Raw genomic sequence first — 23428 nt, 5'->3', positions numbered from 1 at the left:
TAATAGACTATGATTTTGTATAACTTATTATTAAATTTAACAAAATACTATCATATTAAAAGTAAAGTTTAAAATATAAAATATATTTTTCAATTTTATTTGTTTAACATTGTTCGTTTTTTTAATCCAACCTCGTCGCATGTTCAAATTTATCTTGAATTTCTTCTTAGTGAGGTGTGATTTTTTTTTTCTCAAACCTAACAAAAATTGCACATGTAAAATCTAAGATGAAAAAATATTAAATTTATGAAATATAACTTTTTTTTATTTTTTTTACACTAGTAATATAAGATTTTATTATTATTTTACAAAGATGAGTTTTTTCTTTTTCACATTTTGCAGTTGAATTTGGATGATTTATTTCGAGGTAAAAGGAGTGAGACTCTTATGATTTGATTTGAGTTGGCGAGATGTCCACTTACATAAGATTCCTTTACACTCGAGTTAGTAAGAGTTTAAAAAAAGAAAAATGATATAATGACACATTTTTCTTACCACTTCTCTTACCACCTAATGTGGCGTGAGATATTTAATTTTCAATTTTTTTTAATTTAATTGAAAAATGAAATGACATTGCAGAAGGTTAGAGTATTCACTCGCGCGTGTTGAACACTTAGCATTCATCACAGAACCCTCCTCTCTTTTCATTTTGATTTTTCAAAAAATCTCTCTCCTCCGAACCAACTCTTCCCCAAACCTCCCCAGAAAACCCTCCCTGCACACACCTCTTCTCCATCGTGAAAATTCATCACATACCCCTCTCTCCTTTGAATATTGAAATCCCAAACCCGTTTCTATTCTTCGAAAAACCCTATCCCATTTTAATCTTCAAACCCCAAATCCCTTTCACTTCATCACAAAAACCCTTTCCCCGAACCCCTTTCTATCGTTTTATTTTTGAAATCTCCCATACCTTTAATCTCTCTCTGTTTCGTTTAATTTCTTTTTGTGCTTTGTTATCTCTGCGTTGTTGAATGCATCATTCCACCATACAAACAAGAATGCAATTGCATAACGGCGGGATCCGCGTTTTTCGACGACTCCATTCCACGCTGTCTTTACCTCCCCTTTTCTCTGCATTGTCATCTCATAGTAAATGTATTGGTTATAATTGACAAAAAAGATTGGTGGACCTTTTTCAAATCTAACATGCAACCCAAACACATATAAAGTGTAACTCAGGAAACAGTTTTTGGACAAATATGGTATAACATATTTTAATAATTGAAGTGGTCTAATTATTATCCCAGGGCCTTGCTGGATCCCACTTTGTTCCCCCTTTTGAAGACACACCATATTTAATTTGTTTTAATAAATAAATTGGTTATAATTGACAAAAAAGATTAGTGGACCTTATTGAAATCTAACGTGCAACCCAAACACATGTAAAAAGTAATCCAGGAGAGAGTTTTTGGACAAATATGTTATAACATATTTTAATAAAATTATTATTCCAGGGCCTTGCTGGACCTCACTTTGTTCCCCCCTTTTAAGACACACAATGTTTTATTTGTTTTAAAAAATGTGTTGGTTATAATTGACAAAAAAGAATGGTGGACCATATTCAAAATGAACTTGACACTCACGCCTATGTAAAGTGTAACCCATTAAAGACATTTTGGACAAATACATTATAACAAATTTATATAGTTTGAGTAGACCAGCAATTGTGCCACACATATCTACACTGAAATTGAACACAAACAAATTAAATTGTCATATAGACCACCACGCAGTGCTTTAATCCTCCATACGGTTGCAACAAAATGGTAAAATAGGAAAGAATCAAACACGACAACCAATTGTGGTGACAAAAATTACTATGAGATGGCAATGTGGAGAAAAGGGGAGGTTAAGACAGCGTGGGATGGAGCCATCGAAAAACGCGGATCCCATCGTTCTGCAAAGCTTGCATTTTTGTTTGTATGGTGGAATGATGCATTCAACAACGTAGAGACAACAAAGCACAGAAAGAAATTAAACGGAACAGAGAGAGATTGAAGGTATGGGAGATTTCAAAAATAAAACGGCATAAAGGGGTTCGGGGAAAGGGTTTTTGTGATGAAGTAAAAGGGATTTGGAGTTTGAAGATTAAAATGGGATAGGGTTTTTCGAAAAACAGAAACGGATTTGGGGTTTCAACATTCAAAGGAGAGAGGAGTCTGTGATGAATTTTCACGGTGGAGGAGAGCTATGTGCGAGGAGGGTTTTCTGGGAAGGTTTGGGGAAGAGTTGGTTCGGAGGAGAGAGGTTTTTTGAAAAATCAAAATGAAAAGAGAGAAGGGTTATGTGATGAATGCTAAGTGTCCAACACGCGTGAGTGAATACTCTAACCTTCTGCAATGTCATTTCATTTTTCAATTAAATTAAAAAAAATAATAAATATCTCACGCCACATCAGGTGGTAAGAGAAGTGGTAAGAAAAATGTTTATCATTTCTCTTTAAAAAATTGTAAAATATGAGTATAATAAAGAATGAGAAAATTAAGCAAATATTCAACACGCTATATTTATAAGTTCTTGGACCTTTGCATAAATAAATGTAAATATGGTAAACATGTTCTTTTACTTGTAAATTTATGAAGATATTTGATTCCTATCTTGTATATATGAATTGTTTAAGTATCACTTTATGAAACTGTAAGTTATTTTTAATTTTTAAAATAATAATATTAATAAAGTATTAAATATTTTTTACAAAAATATAATTATATAAAACAGTAATTTTTATAATTTTATTATGAGTATTTTTTTAATGTGAATTTTTTTATATTACGAATAATTATTTTAATTAAAAATATAGTTACTTAGACAAAAAATTATACCAAAAGTGACAATTCTCTTTATTAATTATAGATGATACAAACGAAGTAATAAACGTAAAAAAAAAAATTATGTAGATAAAGTTAATAAATAATTGTAATAGCAAAAAACTAATTATTTATTGTATTATAAATCCAACAAAGAGTGTATACAATCCATAAAATATTTTAAAATACAATTCCAACATTCGCAAAATATATAAACATGCAATTATTGAAAATAAAAGTTTACATCCTTTACACACTACTCTTACATATGTTCCTATGTATGTTCATTATGTTCACGTACACAATACAATAACAATAATAATAACATGTTATCATGTAAACAAGAATATATATATATATATATATATATATATATATATATATATATATATATATATATATATATATATATAACTTATCGAAAATAAATTTCAAACCTAAGATAATTATATAAAAGGGACAATTTTAACAATTCATTTCAATCAATCACAAATATATAATAATTATATAGACCATACATGGATCCATCAATAAAAGGAATATCGACTTAAGCCCTCTAAAAGTCTAGTATAGAGTGCATCTTACGAGAGACTAATATATGATCTAATACACAAAATTTAGATTTATTAGCGAAACTAAGAGAATAATCAGAGTAATTTCACTACAACTCAAGTTGTCAAAATATGCAAAACTCCTCCTTCAACTTGTCATCACCCAATATCTTATTGATGTCAATGAGTAGCATTTAAGGAGGCTTTTGTGTTAGATCGGAAATTTTTCCATATGTAATCAATATCTTGAAAGATTGAAGCATGTATTCAAGCACTGTCATAAAACTATCTAATTAGATTTGTATTTCAAGGAAAGTGAGGTGGGCTACGATGATAGGTCATTTATGGATTGGATGTGATTTAAACCATTAATGAAGTAAGAGATTCTCTATTTTGCAACGTAGGTATCAATACTAGATATATGAATTAAATAATAATTCACATATCATCCTAGATATGTAATCATAATTTCATACAATTTTTATCAATCTTGACAACCATTTTTATATAACATGCAAATTTCATCAATCTCAATAAACATTATCATACAATATAACTCATTTAACTAAAATTTAAATCAATCAAATAAGGAATTAATATTTAATTTATGTTTCTAAACACATTCACATTCAATGAGTTAAAAGAGACCAATTTTATATTAGCTTGAGTGAAAATTCATTTGAGCAAATTTTTTATAGAAAGTGAGATTCAGTTGTAGTCATTTTTTCACTTGAGCACAAATTGCTTCACTTGAACAAAAATATAAAGAAGAAAAAAACAAAATCAACTTTGGCAACAAATTCAAACTAGTTTTCAAAGATATTTCCAAAGGCATTTCAATTATATAACTATTTTGTCTTACATTTAGTTTATTTATCTAAACCATATCCAAAATTCAGTTTAAGAAAACTTTATACTTAACATGCATGATTTAATCATTGGATCAACTTAAAAATAAAAATATCCACCATACAAAACTCAACAACATTTTTCAAGTTCGAAGCATCCAAACAAAATCTCAATCAACCACATTCCCTACATAAAACTCAAGATATTATGACCACATTACCTTACATTCATATTATTTATCTTAATTAAGATTTATTAAAAATATAAATAGTTTCATTTGCCTACTAATTTTTGAAGAAAATTTTCAAAATATCTAAATGGTAAAATTACTCAAAAACTTAAAGATTTAAAACAAAATATCAAAACATAACAAAATTTTTAAATAAAATAAAATAGAAATTTTTTTACTAATCTACCGAGATCAATGACAAAAATAACAAGAAAAATGAGAGAAGAAAAAAATTATAAAGTAAATAAAAATTTCATTCTATTTAAAAATTTGATCGAATAAAATGTTTCTTGACTGTTCAAAAATTGTATAAATGTTATCAGATTATGAAACAGATAAAAGTTAAAAACAAAAGTTCAAAAAGTAGGAGGAAGAGAAAGAGAGTAATGATGGAGGGAAAGAAAATGAGACAGTGACCAGGGTTTCGTGTTTCACAATGATTGGATTGTATTTTATACCGATTTATTAAAGAATTAGAAAATAAATGAGAATGTGCTTGATAAAATATTATTTTATTTGAAAAATAGTTTTAAATAAAACATTTTTTCTTAAAAAAATTTACCGAACAATATTTACTTTAAGGGAAACTCATGCGCTAAACAAAATTAAAACTGAAACAATTCCATTTTTTTTTCATTCTTGTTTTCAACTTGAACTTAAAGTAACTTATAAGTTTAATACTTAAACTTTAATACAAAATATATAGTTAAGATTTTTTAAGAATAAAACAAATATATTTAATAGGGACTAACATAATACTATATACATATTAAAAGAAAAACTAATAATTATCTCCTCTTACAAGGTGATATAAACAAATAAACATTTCATCACTAAGCCCTTTTTTTTTCTTCATGGGCCATCTCAATCTCAAAAGCCTGCACTTGATATAATTTTCTTTGACATGCTAATATGTGAACTACCTCTTTGAAATGTAAAAAAAAAAAAAATGATTATGCTCAAGAACAAAATTTTGTACTTTATATTTTCTAGTTTTTCTAACAAATGTGACATCTAATATGACTGGACAAAGACTTTCAGTTTCAAGTTATGAGTCAAATAATCTCTTCCTTTTTTTCCTTTTTTTTCTTTACATGCATTCTCTTTGGTACATATAAATATAATGTTTCCATCATTTTTACATTTTCTATGACATTATCTTCAAACACCAAATCCCATTTTAGCACTATAAACATTCCGAAAATAAAAGATATCAACTTCAATCAATAAAACAACTAAGAGAGAAACAAAATCTTAATTTTGAAACATGTCTAAACTTGTTTACTTTGGAGAAATTGACTTTTCAATCATAGATTAAGGAGATATTGCAGCGGTCACAGATGATACTTTGACATGATTGTTGTTGCAACATCAATTTTATATATAAAGAAGTTGGAAAGTTATGTTTATGCTAGGAATTCAAGTAAGAAGTTGAAAATTTTATATTAAAGGAAGATGAGTGAAAAATTTATATCAATATATAAAGAGATATCTTTTTATGTCATATTTTGTTATTTCAATTTTATTTTTAATTATTTTATAAATAGTCTATTTTTATGTCAGAAGTGAGTTTTAAGTCTAACTCAACCCCACAAAACCGACTTGTAAGGTGAAGATTGCTCCCATTTATATATTGTGAATTAGTCTTATCTCTAGTCGACATGAGACTTCCAACACTTTAACTATTATTTTTAAAAACTTTTTTATCTTTAACAATTATTTTAAAAACTTTTTTTTACATATTTATTTTTTAAATTTTACATTTAAAAACTATTTTAAAAATTAACCATTATTCTAAAAATATTTTTTTTTCTTTAACAGTTATCTTAAAACATTTTTTACGTTCATATTTTATTTTTCTAATTTTACATTTAAAAATTAATTATATATTCTTAATTGATCTTAACTCAATTTTTTGTAAAAATTAAACAATGCGAACACACAGACATGATATTTTTTTTGTCATGAAATTGATCACTATTTGATAGTTTTTTTGTAATGGATAATTTTTATTATCTATATCATCGACTAAAAAATTAAATTATATTTTTCTAATTTTAATTAAATATTATACAATCTGATATCTTTCCACTAAATTATGATTTCTTAACAAATTGTTGTAACAACTCTAAAGATAGAGTTAATTTATTGGTAGAGTTCATTTGGTTTAGAGTATTAGGTAAACCTGACCAAAGAGATGTAACACATATATAAACAAATGCATAAAGTGTAGTTATAGTCCATAGTACCAAAATTTTGTAAAAAGAAGATCATTTGTTTACATCACTTGGAGCAAAACTAAAGACAACATTAGATTGTGCAAAATGTCCAAATATGATAGACAATACATCACAGACTCCCATTGGAACTAGTGACGAATCTTAACTAATATTTTAGATGAAGCCAAAATAATATAATTAAAATTTATTTATATATTTAATTATTGTCACTAAAGTAAAGATAATGAATACATTTAGTATAATTATAACTATATAAAGAAATCACAATTATTGCCATTTGTTCCTTTATATTCTTAAACTCATTAATAGTCGGATCAGAAGTAAAATTTATAACTATTTATTTTTTCAATGTAAATAAACATATTGTCAGAAAGAATTCACCTTTCATCTTTATTCAACAATCTTGTTTTGATAATCTTCATTATAAAAAATAATTTTTCTATTATAGTAATGTCTCACTTGTAATTCTTTGAGCTTTAAGAAAGAATTTCTATAATTGGACAATTGAGTCATTAGTATCATTGTTCAAAATATATGTCAAAAGGTTGAATTTGTACTCTTTTTATCTTCACAAATAGTTTCCCTTTTTATTATTTTTAAAATATGAATTTGTTCTTTTATTCTTCATCAAGAATATATATATATATATATATATATATATATATATATATATATATATATATATATATATATATATATATATATATATATATATATATATATATATATATTAAGATTAAGACTAAAAAATAATTTTTCATAATCTAATAAAAAATAAAAATTCATGATAATCAAGCTACAATTAAAAATCAGTTATGAAAAAATACATAGTACAATATATTTTTTTCTATATTCTTAAATATGAATATACAAAAAGTTTGTTAGATAAAAAATAATGTTAACTATTAAACTAATATTTCACTCGAGTGAGACAAAATAAATATTTTTTTTCAAGAATGAAAGACTCAGAACAATATGTATTAAGAGATAACGTTAGAAACAACAATTATTTTTCTCTTTAGAAATAAAAAAACAACAAGTAAAAGTAAAAGATGAAAAATATGTGAAAAACTCATAAGACAAATAAAAAATATCATAATATTTTTTTATTATTTATTATGTTTGATTTTAAATTTTATTATTAATTAATATTAAATATTATGATTTATAAATCAAATAAAAAAGATTTAATTTAATTTTCTTTGATTCTTGGTATACTGCACATAATTTTAAAAATTTTAAAATACTATACGCAATTTAAAAAGTTTCAAAAATTTTAACTACATAAATTAAAAAAAAATCAAAATTTTTAGGTATACATAATTTCAAAAATTTTAACCACATAAATTAAAAAGAAAAATCAAAATTTTTTGATGGACCATGGCCCCCTTTTGCTCCTATTATGCTTTGTCCCTGATTGGAACCATCCATCATAGGATTTATCATCGCTCTCACCTGCAAGTTTCTTTGCTCACACCAATATAGTGATTATTGCAAGAAGAGAAACACAAGCAAACACACCAACAAAGCAAAGAAAGGTAGTCTAATTATAATTTTTTTTAACATACACATGTTCTAAATTTGTAAAATAAATGAGTCTTTATTGCCTGCAACACAAAAGCATGCATTCTTCTCAAGAATGTATTACTTGGACACGAGAAACTTGCATTTGTCCTAAAATTGGATTATAGCAAAGGAGGTGACTCCACTTGATCTAACCAAAATGATCAAATATCTCTAGATAGGGTAAGTTACCTATGGTATTGTCACACAAGGAGTCTCACTTCTAATTTCACCATAAGAACCTTCTTCAATTCTCACCACCTAAATTACTCTAGTAGAGAGTAGAGTATACGATGACTTCTACTTTTGACCAACATGAAAAAATATTATATCCTTTGATAATATACATCAATACTATTTCAATTCCAATTTTAATTTTTTTATTGTTCAATGACAAATTTAACCCTAAACAAGAACATGATTGTAATAATATATATATATATATATATATATATATATATATATATATATATATATATATATATATAATATACCTTTGGTAATATATGTATTTGATACTCAATTATTTGAAGAAATAGTCACACATAATAACTACAACTCAACTTTCAATACGAAATATAAATCTGCTTAACATTTATTAATAAGATTTAATTAAAAATCAATAAATAAAAGGCTGTATGAAATTATAATGAAGTTGTATAAAAAGTCTTGGTAGAGTGCTTTTAATATTCTTCAGCAAATATTTTAAGCATAGTTGGTAGTATATTTTTTATTTTCCTCCCAAACTTTATTATCTTTGGATCCTAAGTTTCATCCTAAAACTAAAGTGAGTTAAGCACATGGCTTTTGCATCTCGAGGCTTGCTAGCCCCAATGCTTCCCTTTCATAACAAACACTTTTACAAGCAACTATTTATAAACGTTCTTGAACTTTGTGTCGATAAAACTTTATTACCACAAATATATATAATAAAGAGAGAAGAAAAAAAAAAACTGTTGCATGCTAAATTATGTTTGTTTTAGCAATGTGATATATTGAAATAACTTTAGTGAATAATTGAGCTAGATATAGGTGCAATGGTTGAAAACTTATAAAAACAACACCAAGAGTGCATTAACTATCTAATGTTACATCTTTTTATAAAGAAAGTTGTGATTCTAATTTTTTATTTGCATTTGTTAATGAAATGGGTAGCAAAAGAATATTGAATTTGATTTGGGAAAGGAGGGAAAGTGGTCCTCATTTTTTTTATTCTACAAATTGTTTTATGGTGCTATGGATATATAAAACATTTTGGACACTTTTTTAGGTTTCATCCTCTGAAGCAGAAGAGACAAAGAGCAACAAAGTGAAGAAGGGAATGAGATGTTTGTGAAGAAGGAAGGTGAAAGGTCCAAATTTTAAAATTCAACCCTAAAGAGAAACAAAGTGATTCCATCATGATAAAAAAAAAGAATTATTATTAAACATTTTTAAGTGCTTTCGGGATTCGTCAATATCTCCCTCCACTCAAATTCAAAAGGGTTAGGTTTTTATTTCTCTTCAAGTGCACCCCAAGACAATAGAAATGCTTTGAATAAACTTTTTTTTTTTGGGTGAGTACTAGAAAATTATCGAGAAGAATAAAAAAATTGTAAGTTTAAATTAATTTATACATAAATTAAAAATAAATATTATTTCAAGAAATCAAGTCGGAGATGTAAACCAATTTTAACTTCCAAAAAAATGATTTAATTTTATTAGGCGAAAGTGCACGTGTTAATTAACACTTTTTGCTATCATACATGGAGGTTATTCTATATCTTATACAAAGAATTCAAGGTTATGCTTTAGTTGATATTTTGAGGAGTGGGAAAGGAAGTAGTATGAATTTTGTTTTAAAATTTTAAATAAATATATTTATTTTAAATTGTTATAAAATTATTTAAAAATTTTATATTTGAATTTATAAAGTTGTTATTTTAAAACTAATTACAACATATGTATAGAGATTATTGATATATAAATATTTGAAAAAAAAATTAAATAAAGTTCAATGTAAAATATAAATTTAAATAACTTAATATTCTTAAAAATATCAATTTCAATAAAAATATCATTGTAACATACATGTAGAAATTAAACTTTGTCTCGATTTGAATTAGAGGAATTGCTCTAGCTAAAAAAATTAGAATTAAATTAATTCAAAATAATAAATACAAAGACTAAATTGAGTTTTTTAATATGATACTTGTCTAAACAGTGACATGTGACATTGTTAGGTCACACTACCTTTGTCATGTGACAGTACCATACTTATTTGATATGTGACAATTTAAAAATTTTAAAAAATATATATAAAAAATAAAATAAAAAAGAACACAAATTGACATGTGACACATTAATTAACATAATTAGTAGTGTATTAATAAAAGGAATCAAATTGTAATATATTTTAATAAGTAGGAATCAAATTGAGACTAAAAAAATTTATGATTTAATTAAAATTTTAAAATAAAAACAAAATCATTTGAGGATTTAAACTGTTTTATTATGTATTTTTATTTCCGTGTTTTCATTTTATTCCTTATGTCTAGTATCTCGATTTTTTTTCCATGTTATTTTTATTTTCATCACATTTAATTCTTTAATAAATATTTAAATAGCAAATATGTAAGAACATAAAACAAATAAAACAAGAAGTATTTTGAAAGTATATATTTTTTTTTTATAGTAAATATAGTCTGTTTATATTTTTGTGAAATGTAATTTTTATTATAAATTTGGTGTGGTTCCTCCGCACTCTATACTTTATATTTTTTTATTTTATTTTAATAATTTTTTATATAATAACAAATTATGAATGAATTATAGAGTGTGAATACATGTGATATCAAAATTAATAATTATACATAACCTGACTTTATTTGGAAGTGTTTTGAAAGTAAACGAACATGAAAATGGAAAGGTGATGATGGCTCATTTGGTAACAATGGAATGGAGTTGTTTTTTTTCAATATATAAAATATTAAAATAATGAAGTGGCATTTGTAATCCATTTCATTCTTCTTCTGCAATATCATTCGATTCTATATTACCAATTGACACAAAGTTCAAGGTATTTGGAAAGTGGAGTATTAATATGATTTAACTTTCAATTATCGATCTCAAGGAATTTGGATTTTATGTTGATTTTTTATTTTTGTTGTATTGTTTTTTTATTTATAATACGCTAATTATCATTAATTTTGATGTTTTAAAATATATTTAAAATACTAACACAATATTTTGAATGTTCAACAGAAGACAACATAAAAAAATCAGTAGAAAATCTGAACTCGATCTCAAACTATCAAATATAAATTCTCCATTTATAGCTTAGATACTATTCTTTCAAAAATTAAATTATTCTATACTTTCGCAAAAACATCTTTTAAGTTCTCTTTTAGACCTTATGTAGTGTAAATCAATGAAATTAAATTACAATAACACTTTTCAGGAAAGAGTGTGTGTCTACCTACGTCAACGTCTTTATTTTGAACGTAGTAGAATAATGAAGATGGTTGATTTATTATTTTAGAATGTTAATCCGGGCATACCTTTCAACCCATCAATAAAATGATAGGTCGAATTAAAGTATTTAATTCGTTAGCTTGTTTCGATCCAATTTACTTAATTCGTCAAATTTGTGGGTGGGTTAATCTCTCTTTGACCTACTAGTTCGTTTTTTTTATATTAAAAATAATTTTAAAAAATAATTTTTTATATTATATTTATTTATAAAATAAATATACAATACTGTTATAATCTAAATTATTAACACCAATAAATTAAATTTTAATTATTAGTTATAATAAATTAATTTAATTCTTAAAAAAAAAGGAAAGATTACACAACTAGAAATACAACATAAAGTCCCTGATAATATTTATTATTACCACGTTAGTTATTGAAAGTAACAACTCTTGAAAGAAAAACAGCTAAATATATTAAATGTTAAGCACGTAAAATCAGAAGTCAAACAATTGTGACTTGTAAATTATCTTAACGGATGTTTAGAAGTAACGTGATAAATGTCTAAGTTTAAGAATTTACTTGACATTATAAAAATTTGTTTCGAAATTTTTAATTTTACAGATTAAAGTGACAAACATTTTAAATTTTTAAAGACTAATATTGTTTTACTTGATTTGAAAGTGATAATGAAATAATAAACGGGAGAAAAATAAATAAAATAGGACAAAACTTGTGAAAAAAACAATTATTATAAACAAACCAAGAGACAACTTTTTCTATCCCCACAAGATTACCATCACAATTATTACTATTACCAGTGGTATCATTCTTGTCATTTCGATACTACAACGGATATAACAAAGAATTCAACTTTGCATTGCTATATTTAACACTTACATGTAATAAACTTCGCACTGTCAATCACTAAACCAAAAATCGTGTCGTGACTCGAGTTGAACAAAATGATATATTATGCAGTAATCTTAGCAATCAAATGCACCCACTCTTTGAACCATTTGGTGATCTTTGCTTACTCACTTTCTATTATTAATCACAAAGTGATACGTTTCTAACATTGCTGCATAATATGAAGATCTCATGTGGAAGAAGCAGAGAGAGGATTTACCCAGTTGATGGGCACAATGTTCAATCTATTAATAATTGATTTACACAGGAAAACCCCCCTGAAAGCTTCATGATTTGGGTGGACAAGAATTGGGAAGACATATGAACAGAATTGATGTTTTACTTCAAAGATGGAAATGATATCTAAGTGCCAAACCCGGTTTGCCTAAAACTAAATCCTATTTTACATCTCATAAACTGTAAAGAGAGCTCCAGAGGTAAAAATGGCTGGAAGGCAAACCCCAAGAAATACTCTACTCTTCACAGAAAATGAATCAAGCCCTTGATGCAGTATGCAGAACTTTGTCTATGTTCATAATCTCTCAGACTTAATTGATGGAAGTGGGAAGGGTGTTGGAAGAGGAACATGGTAATGTGTTTTGCTGATGAGAAGGCCAAGAAATTCGTTCTGGACAGCATGGAGCAGGATGAGCAATAAATGTTGGAATCTCGTCTCCAGGCATAAGAACTGAAACCCCACTTGCATATACACTCATCTGCAACAGTTACAGAAAACCATGATGAAATTCATGTGTAATTAATCAAATTATGGGATTCAGTATGTCCAAGATGATTTAAAGAGTTGTATATTGCCACAACATAAGTTAATAAACCAAGCTTCACAAACCATTGCACATTTGTTGCTCCATTTATGTCTAAAAATGTGTTTGGATACACAACTAAATTGAGTACAAATACAACAAGTCTTTTTACATGATAGCTTATGTCACAAACTTGTAAGAATCACTAGTTACTTTTATAGTTAAACTCTTTCAAAACCACTAAAAGCATTAGTTTTGGCATCATAAATGAATAAAATGTATTATCAATAAACATGTGAATTCTTTCAGGCTATGCTACGCTATTTAGAGTATGAAATAGTCTAGCTGGTGTTCAGACACATTATGTATGTAGATATAGAAATGCAATAGCTGCAGTACTATTTTCTAGTTAGATTTCTCACCACAAAAAGAAAATTCACCAAGAGGGCCTAGTCCAGAAAAACAGAAGACAGTAGCATATCAGAAAGTAGAAAACAATTGATTAGTACTTGACATTATCATCCATTTTAAACTGAAGATTTAACCAGGTTAGTTGATTGTGACAGCTTTACGATGGAAAGAAAAGAATGCTTCAGTTAGACACACAGTGTCAGACACAGCCAGGAAGGTATGGGTCTAAAATGCAAGCACACAGGGAAAGTGAATTGGTCAGTATCATGCACAACGTTTTATAGAAAAAGTGGCTAAAACAATCGTAGGTAAAACACCATAAAGGCACCTATGTTGACTATTGTTGAACTGAGTTTTACTGTGAAGTTGTTTGCATCCGATGCTAAACTTATAAACCAAGATCTAGCGAGTGAAACACATCCCATCACTCAGCAAAGTGATTAAATTTTACTGTATAAGATTCACTGGGTACAAAGAATCTTTTCCTAGACACCTAGTGGCCCTCACTTCTGTGTAAGATTAAATGAAATAAAGTGACAAAAACAAAAGCATTTATATCATAAATTTGACAATAATGCAATGAAATAAACATGATACACAGAAAACAAAGCATAGAAATTGCCTTCATTTTAAAAGTCAATGTTCTGCACTATGTATAACATGTTGATACCTTTCAATAGTTAGCTATTATTAAAGGACACTAGTTAAAGAATCAATATACAATACTTTTTTTTTAATTAAAAATCACAGTAAGATCATATTACAAAATACTTTTTATTCTTTGGTCATTAACAGGGTATATGAGTGTCTTTGATAGATTAACAGTTCAAGAATCACATGCTATATTGCTACCTTTCTGTGTGATTAGTCTCCAATCCAATTCCCTTCTGGGCATGGTTTGTTACAGAAATGTGAAGTTCACTTTTATGTAAAGAAAATTCCAAAACCGTCTCTGACCACTATCATTACCATAAACAATAAAAAGAATCCCTGTCAGAAGGCAAAGTGCGGGGAGCATTTTCACCAAAGTCCATATTCTGTTATCTATATTCCATTAACACAATACTGAGATCCTCTAAGCTGATGAAAATGCCAAAAAAGTAAGCTATTAAATTCTGGATTAGTTCCTTTCAAAATAAAAATTTGAATTGTTTGATGAGAGAGCTTTTGTGTCTAAAATCTCATTGGCCAATACCAGAGAATCATTTAATAGTTTTTGATAAAGGTGAAAGAAACAAATCCATCGGAGACAGCGTCTCAATCAAGTTGTGCCCTACTACCGAACTGAGATTGGATAAGTAGGTGGGTCCAGCGTGTTCCACCGAAGGAATGGCACAAGGCAGACAACACAATTGTTACATGGTACTGGTTCATCATAGGATGCTACACTAGACTACATTAAAAACTAAATATTAAAGTGGTATAAGCCAAGAAGATATATATGTAGAATAAAATACAATATACCATGTGGTTACTTTATTTCTCTATTAGCATACAAGACTAGCATTTAAACGTTGACCAAGTGTCTGAGACCACAGACACCGGCCACACACGGTTTCATCAAAGATTTTGGAGATGCTGGAGATGATGAACAGCAAGGACAATGTGGGTCTCAAATTTAATCACAAAGATCTACAAAGACTCGTGGCAAGGGACCAAGTGTTGAGTAGAATGCTTCCACGCAGGACCATCTTCACATAAAAACTTACAAGACAATACAGTTCGCTCACGAATCATAACGAAGATAATTGACAGAACGTGCAAATGCAGAATGAAATCAAACCAAAAAAAAAATGGTAGGGTTAGCTAAAAGCTATTGAGTTCACTTTTTAATGAAGATAAAAAAAAAGGAATTCGTGAAAGCTAAATTCATATTTGACAGTTGAGGATTAATATTAACCACCCCAGCAGAAATGGTAGAGCATGTTTTTACCACAGAAAAGGCACAAACATAAAACATTTGAAGAAGGGAACAGAAGAGTAGAGCCACTAGGAAAGCCTCTAATGGAAGACCAAGATAGTTAGAGATCTAAACTGGTATATGTAAGTGGGAGAACTTCTGAAATTGAGTTAGACTCAGGTCCAAGAATGAACAAGAAAACATAGAAGATGGTGGTGATTAAGATAACAGGCACAATCACAAAACGTGTTGTAACAATCAAACAGCCCAGAAGAATTTTATTGAAAAGAAAAATAGCAAGAAGACTTTAAAATCTAAAAAAACAAAAAAACCAAGATCCAGCACTCTTTGAGCAATTAGGTGGGAAAATCATGCGAATTAACAATTACATAAAAAAAAAACGCGAAAATGGGAAAACCCACCAAAGAAGAAACAACTTTTGGCACGAAAAGGTGGAGGCTTTATCATCGGGACGAGTGCATTATACTTTTTTTTTATTGATTTTACTTACTTTTGGTGAAGGGTGAGCGAGCTTGGCGGAGAAGCCGATCTGGGCTTCGACGTCGCGGGGGCCGGGGCGGGCGGCGGGAGAGAGGGGCGGCGAGGTGGGGCGGAGGAACCTCTCGAAAATGGCCATGACTAGGAACATGGAGATGAGAATGGCGGTGGCGACGAAGCCGAAGGAGACGGCGTTGACGGAGCTGTCAAAGTTGGTCCAATGCTCGTCTCTGTGGACGTTGAGTGGAGCCTCAATTGGTGGCCACCCGTTCGCATTGGCGTGGTCCCCCACCACCATTTTTGGTGCCGATGAAGATTCTCTTCTCTTCTGCTCCTATGCTGTTTTAACCATTTTTTTTTTGTTGGCCGAGAAAGAGAGAGTGAAGTAACAATGGGAGAGTTCAGTGAAGTTTGGCAATGGAGAGAGCTTCACTGAGTTAAGCAATGCAGAGAGAGTGAGGGAGAGAGAAAGGGAAGAAGTGAAGTGAACATTGGAATTTGGATGAAGCTCTCTCTCTCCTTTTCTTTATATTTCACACACATACGATAAAAACAGAACCAGGAACCTCTTTACCATGATTATTCATTTTTTTTATTTTATTTTATCCTAATGAAGCTGTTTAGTATTAATGATGTCTTCCCTCTCACAACCTTCTCATTCTTTCGTCTTTCGGTCTCAAGCTGTTTATACGGATTAAATAAATAGTAAATAAATAATAATATTATTAGAAGTGTAAATAAAAATTAATTAACACCAAATTAAAGACAGAAGCTCTAAACTAATATTAAGCACACTGCGTTACGAGCTCAAATATCATTATTGACTTCAATTTTAATAAAAAATAACTATTTAAAAATGTTAAAGCACTGTAATAGGATATATTTTGACTTATTTTTTTCTTAAAAAAAACTTATCATAAAACTCTTATTTATATGATACTTATTCTAAAACAGAAAATAATAAGAAAGTCTGCCCAGGCTATTTTATCATGCCAGTCTTATTTAAAAGTGTTTTTTTTTTTCTTTATTAGAATTTGATATAATAATAAAATAGCGCAGATGAAAATAAAATCTTCCAATTAGATGGTTTGATTAAATAAGTAACATAAATTTTAGTTCCTTATATTATTCAGATGGCAACAAGTACAAAAGAGTTTTTTTATTCTATTAAAAATAGGTATTAGTGTTATTAAGGCTAACGAATTAAAAAATATTTTTTAATAAATCGCATGACAATGTTTTATAAAATATATATTTTTGGAGTAATTTTTTTTCTTTTAATTTCTTATAGAGACATTAGTTAACATTTGCCGCAATTGGTTAAATTTTATTAACAGTGGACTTAGTTTAGAAAATTTTGGGTAGTTATGAATAAGGCCAGAAGTAATGGACTTACTATAGCCAAATTTGTTATTTTAAACTCGATTTAAAAAATAAATAAATACCACACTGAACTCGTATCTAATTTTCTTCAATATTAGACCCTTTTAATGAGTAAGGAAAAAAAGTCAAATCACTGTAAGTTGAATTTTTAATTGAGTAGTGAATTATTTAGACATACTAAATAAAAAACATTCACTTTATATAATTAAAGTGTGGTAACGTTGCTTGTATTTTTTTTTAAGTATATGTAAGAAAAAAGAAAAAAAATAGGTAAAATAGTCTTTTGGATCTCACTTTTCTAAAACTTTAAATAAGTGTGCAGATTTATTTTAGTCATAATTAGGTTTATATTTTTAAAAAATGTGAAATAATGAGGTCATTTTCGTTAATATAGTACTAGCCGTGTCAAGTATGTGTCACATGTCAATTTTATTTTTTTTTTAAATATTTATGTTACATGTCACATAAGAGTCATGGTCATATGTTAAGTCACTATGATGACAGATGTCAAGTTATTATCTGAATCACAAATTAGTCTCTATATTTATTTTTTTAATTTTATTTTAGTCCCATTTTTTTAAATCTTTCAACTTGATTCTCTCTAAATTAAAACCAAATTTAATTTTTGTATAAATGTTATAATGACATTTTTATTAAATATTTTAACAATATTAAGTTTATTTAAATTTATATTTTACATTAAAATTTATTTATATTTTATTTTAAAATTTTAAATTGTTATAAAATTGTTTTAAAATTTTATATTTGAATTTATAAAATTGTTATTTTTGAACCAACTCTAACATTTGTATAGAAATTATTGATATATAATGTTATGTATATTTGAAATATAAATTTATCAATCTATATACTTAAACTTTGAAAATAAAATTTAAATAAAGTTTAATGGAAAATATAAATTTAAATAAACTTAATATTGTTAAAAACATGTAATAGAAATATCACTTTTAATAAAAAAAATATCATTATAACATTTATATAAAAGTTAAATTTGGTTTCCATTTGAAGAGGATGAAATTAAAAATAAAAATAAAAATTTGGGACTGAAGTGGAATCAAAATAATAAATATAGGAACCAAATTGAGATTCAGTCAATGATTCGACATGTGTTATCATACTGACTTGACTGGTAGCGCGATATTGACGTGACATGTGGCATGAATAATTTAAAAAAATAAATGAGGAGTTGATATGTGACACACACATACTTAACGTTGTTAGTACATCGTGGGATTAAAAATTATTTGGGGACCTATTTAAAATTTTGATAAGACGACAAAAGGAGTATTTTAAGAAAAAAAAATCTTTTTAATTTAAGTAATAAACTCCTTTTTTATTTGGCAAGTAGAAATTGACTTTGTAGACAGAATTTCATGCAAGATTTTAATATGTTTATCGTTAAAATTTTAATATAATAATATAAATGAAAATTTTGAAATTAAATATACTTAATTAATAAATTTGTTAAGATTAACAAAAAAAAATTAAACATTTTTTAATAATATAAAACTACAAAATAAAATATTTAAATTTGATAAAAAGTAAAATAAATAGTTATATATATATATATATATATATAATATTAATACAGTTATCCGTTATCCGAACGTAATAACCCTAGTAATATAAAATATACAAACCACTATAAGTATTTAAGAATTTTTTGAAAACAAAAAACTAAAATAACTCCTATACAACATCTTTGGAAAACTAAAGCACACTACTCAGCAACATCAACACTCTCAAGTAGATGAGTATGAGTATCCTTATATGCTTACACCGAAGTGATCATCGCAAATGAGTAAAACAAAGCACATGCAACACAAACATATAAAAGGGTAAAGTAGTGTATAAAAGAAATATTCATATCTAATTATATCATGCAAATACATACAAAATGGTATAAATAATATCTATGTATATATTCACACAAGCAGTGCACATTAAACTCAATTATCTAGATACATGCTCTTGATATAAAATTCACTAGAGGTGTGCTCCTATGATGTGGTTCATAGACTCTGCAAAATTTAACCTCAAGGGGTTATCATCCAACCATACACAAGATTAATCTTTTTAGTGCCTAGGACTCAAACAAGTCAAAAGACTAGAATCTCCTAGGACTCTCACCACATAACTCATTATACTTTATTTGAGTGTGAATAATTATTAAAGTTCAGAATACCCCCTTACTAACATCTCATATGTCAAGGCATACAATAAGATTATCACCATAGGAATCTCTCCTTGAAATCCTTTAAACACTACCATCTTACATGCTCACAACCATATTCTCATATCAAATATTAACCATTTAAAACTATAAACAATATTAATTCATACTAACATAACCATTCACAACCTAAAAAGAACAAACAGAACCAATCAAAGAAGATTGAAGCTCAATGGCGACACTCAGTGTCATTCTCATCGTAATAAGTGATGCTTAACATCACATTAGCACTGCTCAACACCAACAATTCACAAAGGGTGGCACTCAGCAGTACATCTCACCACTCAACACCTTTGAGCCTAAGTGCTCCATACCTACAACAACCAACTGGCGCTCAATGGCACCCTATTGTTGCTTAGCATTGCACCAGATCACAACACATGAAATTTTGTAATTTTGGAGAATTTGAACTTGCTCCACTACTCAAATTGGTACTCCTCTCATAGGGTATTAGTTCAAAACAGTTTTAAAACATTAGAGTTGAAACCAATTTGATAAATGACTCAGAATTCTAATTTCTCTCAGTTACCCCAAAATCAAACAACAACATTTCACAATTTATCAAACAATCCAAAACACAACAATCATACATATGAACCAGATTCACCATATAACTCAATTTTATCATTAAATACAATCATTCACATACACACAAAACATTAATTTATATCAAACTCACGCACACAAATGACAACTAGCTTCCCTTACTTTGATAGATCAACCTCAAAGCTCTAGGACAACAACCACACCTTTCAACTCATAGAATGCTCTATCTACACATAGAAATATCACAAACATGATCATATCATAACATTATGATCATTAATCAATAAAGACTAAAAAAGAAGACTAAAACCCCACATGTAACCAAGAGAGTGTCACATGTAAACCATAACAAAAAAGACTAACAAGAATATGAGCGTGAAAACAACTTACACACTCAAAGAAACTGATTGGACCAAAAAGAAGAGTTCGCCAAGAGGATCACCCTATTGGTCTCCAATCTTCAATCAAATGGACAAGGAGTAATATCTCTTAGAGAGAGTGGGAAGAGAACTCTTAGAAATAAAAGATAAGGTATTTTTAAGTAATGAGATCCCTTTATAAAAATATATTTATACTTAAGTGTTTTATTATTAAAATAATAGAGTTTCATTATTTTAAAGCAGTATCACTCTTGAAATATCATATACAACTTATAGTTTATCATAAATATCATATAGTTCCAAAATTTATCAATTTACTTACATATACAAGATTCTCCAAACAAACTCCAACTAGAAATATAATGTATAACCAAAAGGAATTGTAGAATGGTATCAACTTCTCTTACCTTAAGTTTCTTACGCTCTAAGAAAGGTAAGTACAAATGGAACAATATATTGAAGCACACTACCCTTGATTAGGTCAATATCCTAATTCTAGAGAAGTACAACATCTCAATATAGAATAAAACCACATAGTTCATTTTTATCCCATATCTATAGACATACATATTCATTGATTAATAGAAAGAAATTGAAGAAGGAAGCAAACATACCTGGAGTACTTGAGAGTTTGAGAGTGGGGTTTTACACTATCCTATGATATACTCCTTTCCACAAGGAAGAATGTACAAGAGATATGGAGGTGGAAAGTGGAAGAGTAAACTTTGTAAAGTAAGAATGTGTTCTTTCTTTTTGAAAAGAAGAAAAGAAAGGCTTAGATTTCTAATGGCACATTCTCATTTTCTACGTTCACCCCTTGCTTGCTAACTACCATTCCACTCTCATCTTTTCTATTATAACTTTAAACTGTTCTAAACCCTCTTAAAGCCGAATCAAGCCCAAATCTTCAGGTCCATTTTCTCTTCACTATTTGTAGCTCACATCTAATCACATACACCATAAAATTAGTTAAAACTTCAATAAATTTTAAATTTATTTTTCACTTATAGATTATTTCACTCACTTATATCAATGGTTTGATACAGAATGATAAAATGTTAAAAAAAAAATTGCCAATGTAAATTTATTACTTTTCATAAAATATAGTATCATTGTTTTTTAAAACTCGTTTTAATAAAACATAAATAAATAAATAATTATAAAATATTCTTGTATTTTAAAATTTTCATTTCTCTGATTCTTTTAAAGTATGTAGTCCCTAATTTTTACGGAAAAATATTTTGTCTTAAAGTTTAGCTAATAATTCAGATTTAAGCTCAAATTACTTTAAATAATTTTCGTTTTTTAAATATGAAACGTGTTTTCGAAATCTCAAATTAAATATATATTAAATTATTGCTTGGAAAATGTATTATAAACATAAGTATTTATTTTTTAACTATAGAACTTTTTCATTTAATACCTTTTAATATATCTTAAAATAAATTGTAAATATTTTAAAAATTTTCTTTCCGTCAATAATTTTTCTTTTTTAGAATAAGATATTTGGATTATTTTATTCAACATGATCTTTAAATAATCTTAACAATGTAAATATTAGACATTCTTCATCATTGTTGTTTGATATTATTGTCGTTTTTTGTTGTCGTTATTTATCATCATCATTGTTTATCGTTATCTTTGTTATTGTTATCATTATTGTTGTCGGTGTGTCCATCACCTTTAGATTTTTTTTCCTTCCTCCTCCTCCATTTCCTTCCCCTTTTCTCTTCCTCTTCGTCTCTCTCTTTTTTCTTCTTCTTACTTATCTCCATTTAATTTATAACACATATATCGTCATATTTATTAGAAATATGATGTTTATTTTATCGATGAATTTACCGATGAATTATTACAAAAATACAATTATTGATTGATTTACCGATGAATTATAAAATAAAAATTTATTGATGAATTTATCAATTAATTTTACTACCATATTATCAAATGCAGGAACTTTGACGAATATTTACTGAAAAAAGTTATCGACGAAGTTTACTAATAAATTTTACCAATGGATCTATTAACGTCATAAAAAAAAATTGGTAATTAAAATCCTAAAATTTGTTAATTAAAAATAGAAATTTTTGAGAAAAAAATTCATTATTAAATGTTATTTGTAAGTAAAATTCATTAATAAAGGTTAGTTGAAGGACGATTTTTTTTTGTCGATGTGATATTTTCTTGTATTGTAGTGGTTTGTAATGTAACTAGTTAGTGAAAGAATTGTGTTAATTACAATAGATAATGAGTTTGAGTGATTTTAAGGCTCCATCCATTTAAGTTGATATTTAAAAAAAAGAACATGTACAAGAGGTAAAATAAGAAAGTGAAAACAAATATAATGTAAAATAATATCATATCAAACCAATATACAAATATCCTTTTCTCAGTTAATATATTTAATTTTATATTAAAAATATTTGAATTCATTTTGATGACTAATAAGGATAAATAAATTTTACCATAATAAAGATAATAACACAAACATATTTCATCTTGAGTTGTATTTACTTATTTGGATATCAATATCATACCTTCAACTACAATATCATCAAATCTTGATTTATTATAAATTTTTTTATTCTTTAAGAAAATACTTAGATTATTCTTATCATATTTATGTCATAAGAAAAATAAATAATAAATATTAAAGTAAGAAATATAATAAAAGAAATGACAACTAAAGAT

At 27.2% G+C, this 23428-nt stretch overlaps 1 protein-coding gene across 1 annotated transcript; it reads right to left on the bottom strand.

Moving 5' to 3' along the window:
• Nucleotides 1-12704: 12704 nt before the first annotated feature.
• Nucleotides 12705-16729, bottom strand: LOC114176512. The gene is made up of 2 exons (XM_028061575.1): nucleotides 16188-16729; nucleotides 12705-13320 (listed from the first exon to the last, which is right to left on the bottom strand). The coding sequence occupies exons 1-2, from the start codon at nucleotides 16470-16472 to the stop codon at nucleotides 13153-13155; spliced, it is 453 nt and encodes a 150-aa protein (XP_027917376.1). The 5' UTR covers nucleotides 16473-16729; the 3' UTR covers nucleotides 12705-13152.
• Between the last annotated feature and the right edge of the window lie 6699 nt (nucleotides 16730-23428).

The sequence above is a fragment of the Vigna unguiculata genome, chromosome 3 (genome assembly GCF_004118075.2).
Source record: "Vigna unguiculata cultivar IT97K-499-35 chromosome 3, ASM411807v1, whole genome shotgun sequence".
Taxonomy (NCBI): Eukaryota; Viridiplantae; Streptophyta; class Magnoliopsida; order Fabales; family Fabaceae; genus Vigna; species Vigna unguiculata.
This window is presented reverse-complemented; position numbering and strand designations above follow the sequence as displayed.

Bases quoted from the DNA above. Each gene is read 5' to 3' on its own strand.
- LOC114176512 (XM_028061575.1), bottom strand. From the start codon at position 16,472: ATGGTGGTGGGGGACCACGCCAATGCGAACGGGTGGCCACCAATTGAG. The intron at 13,321-16,187 runs GTAAGTAAAATC...TAACTGTTGCAG, and splicing joins TCGCTCACCCTTCACCAAAA to ATGAGTGTATATGCAAGTGG.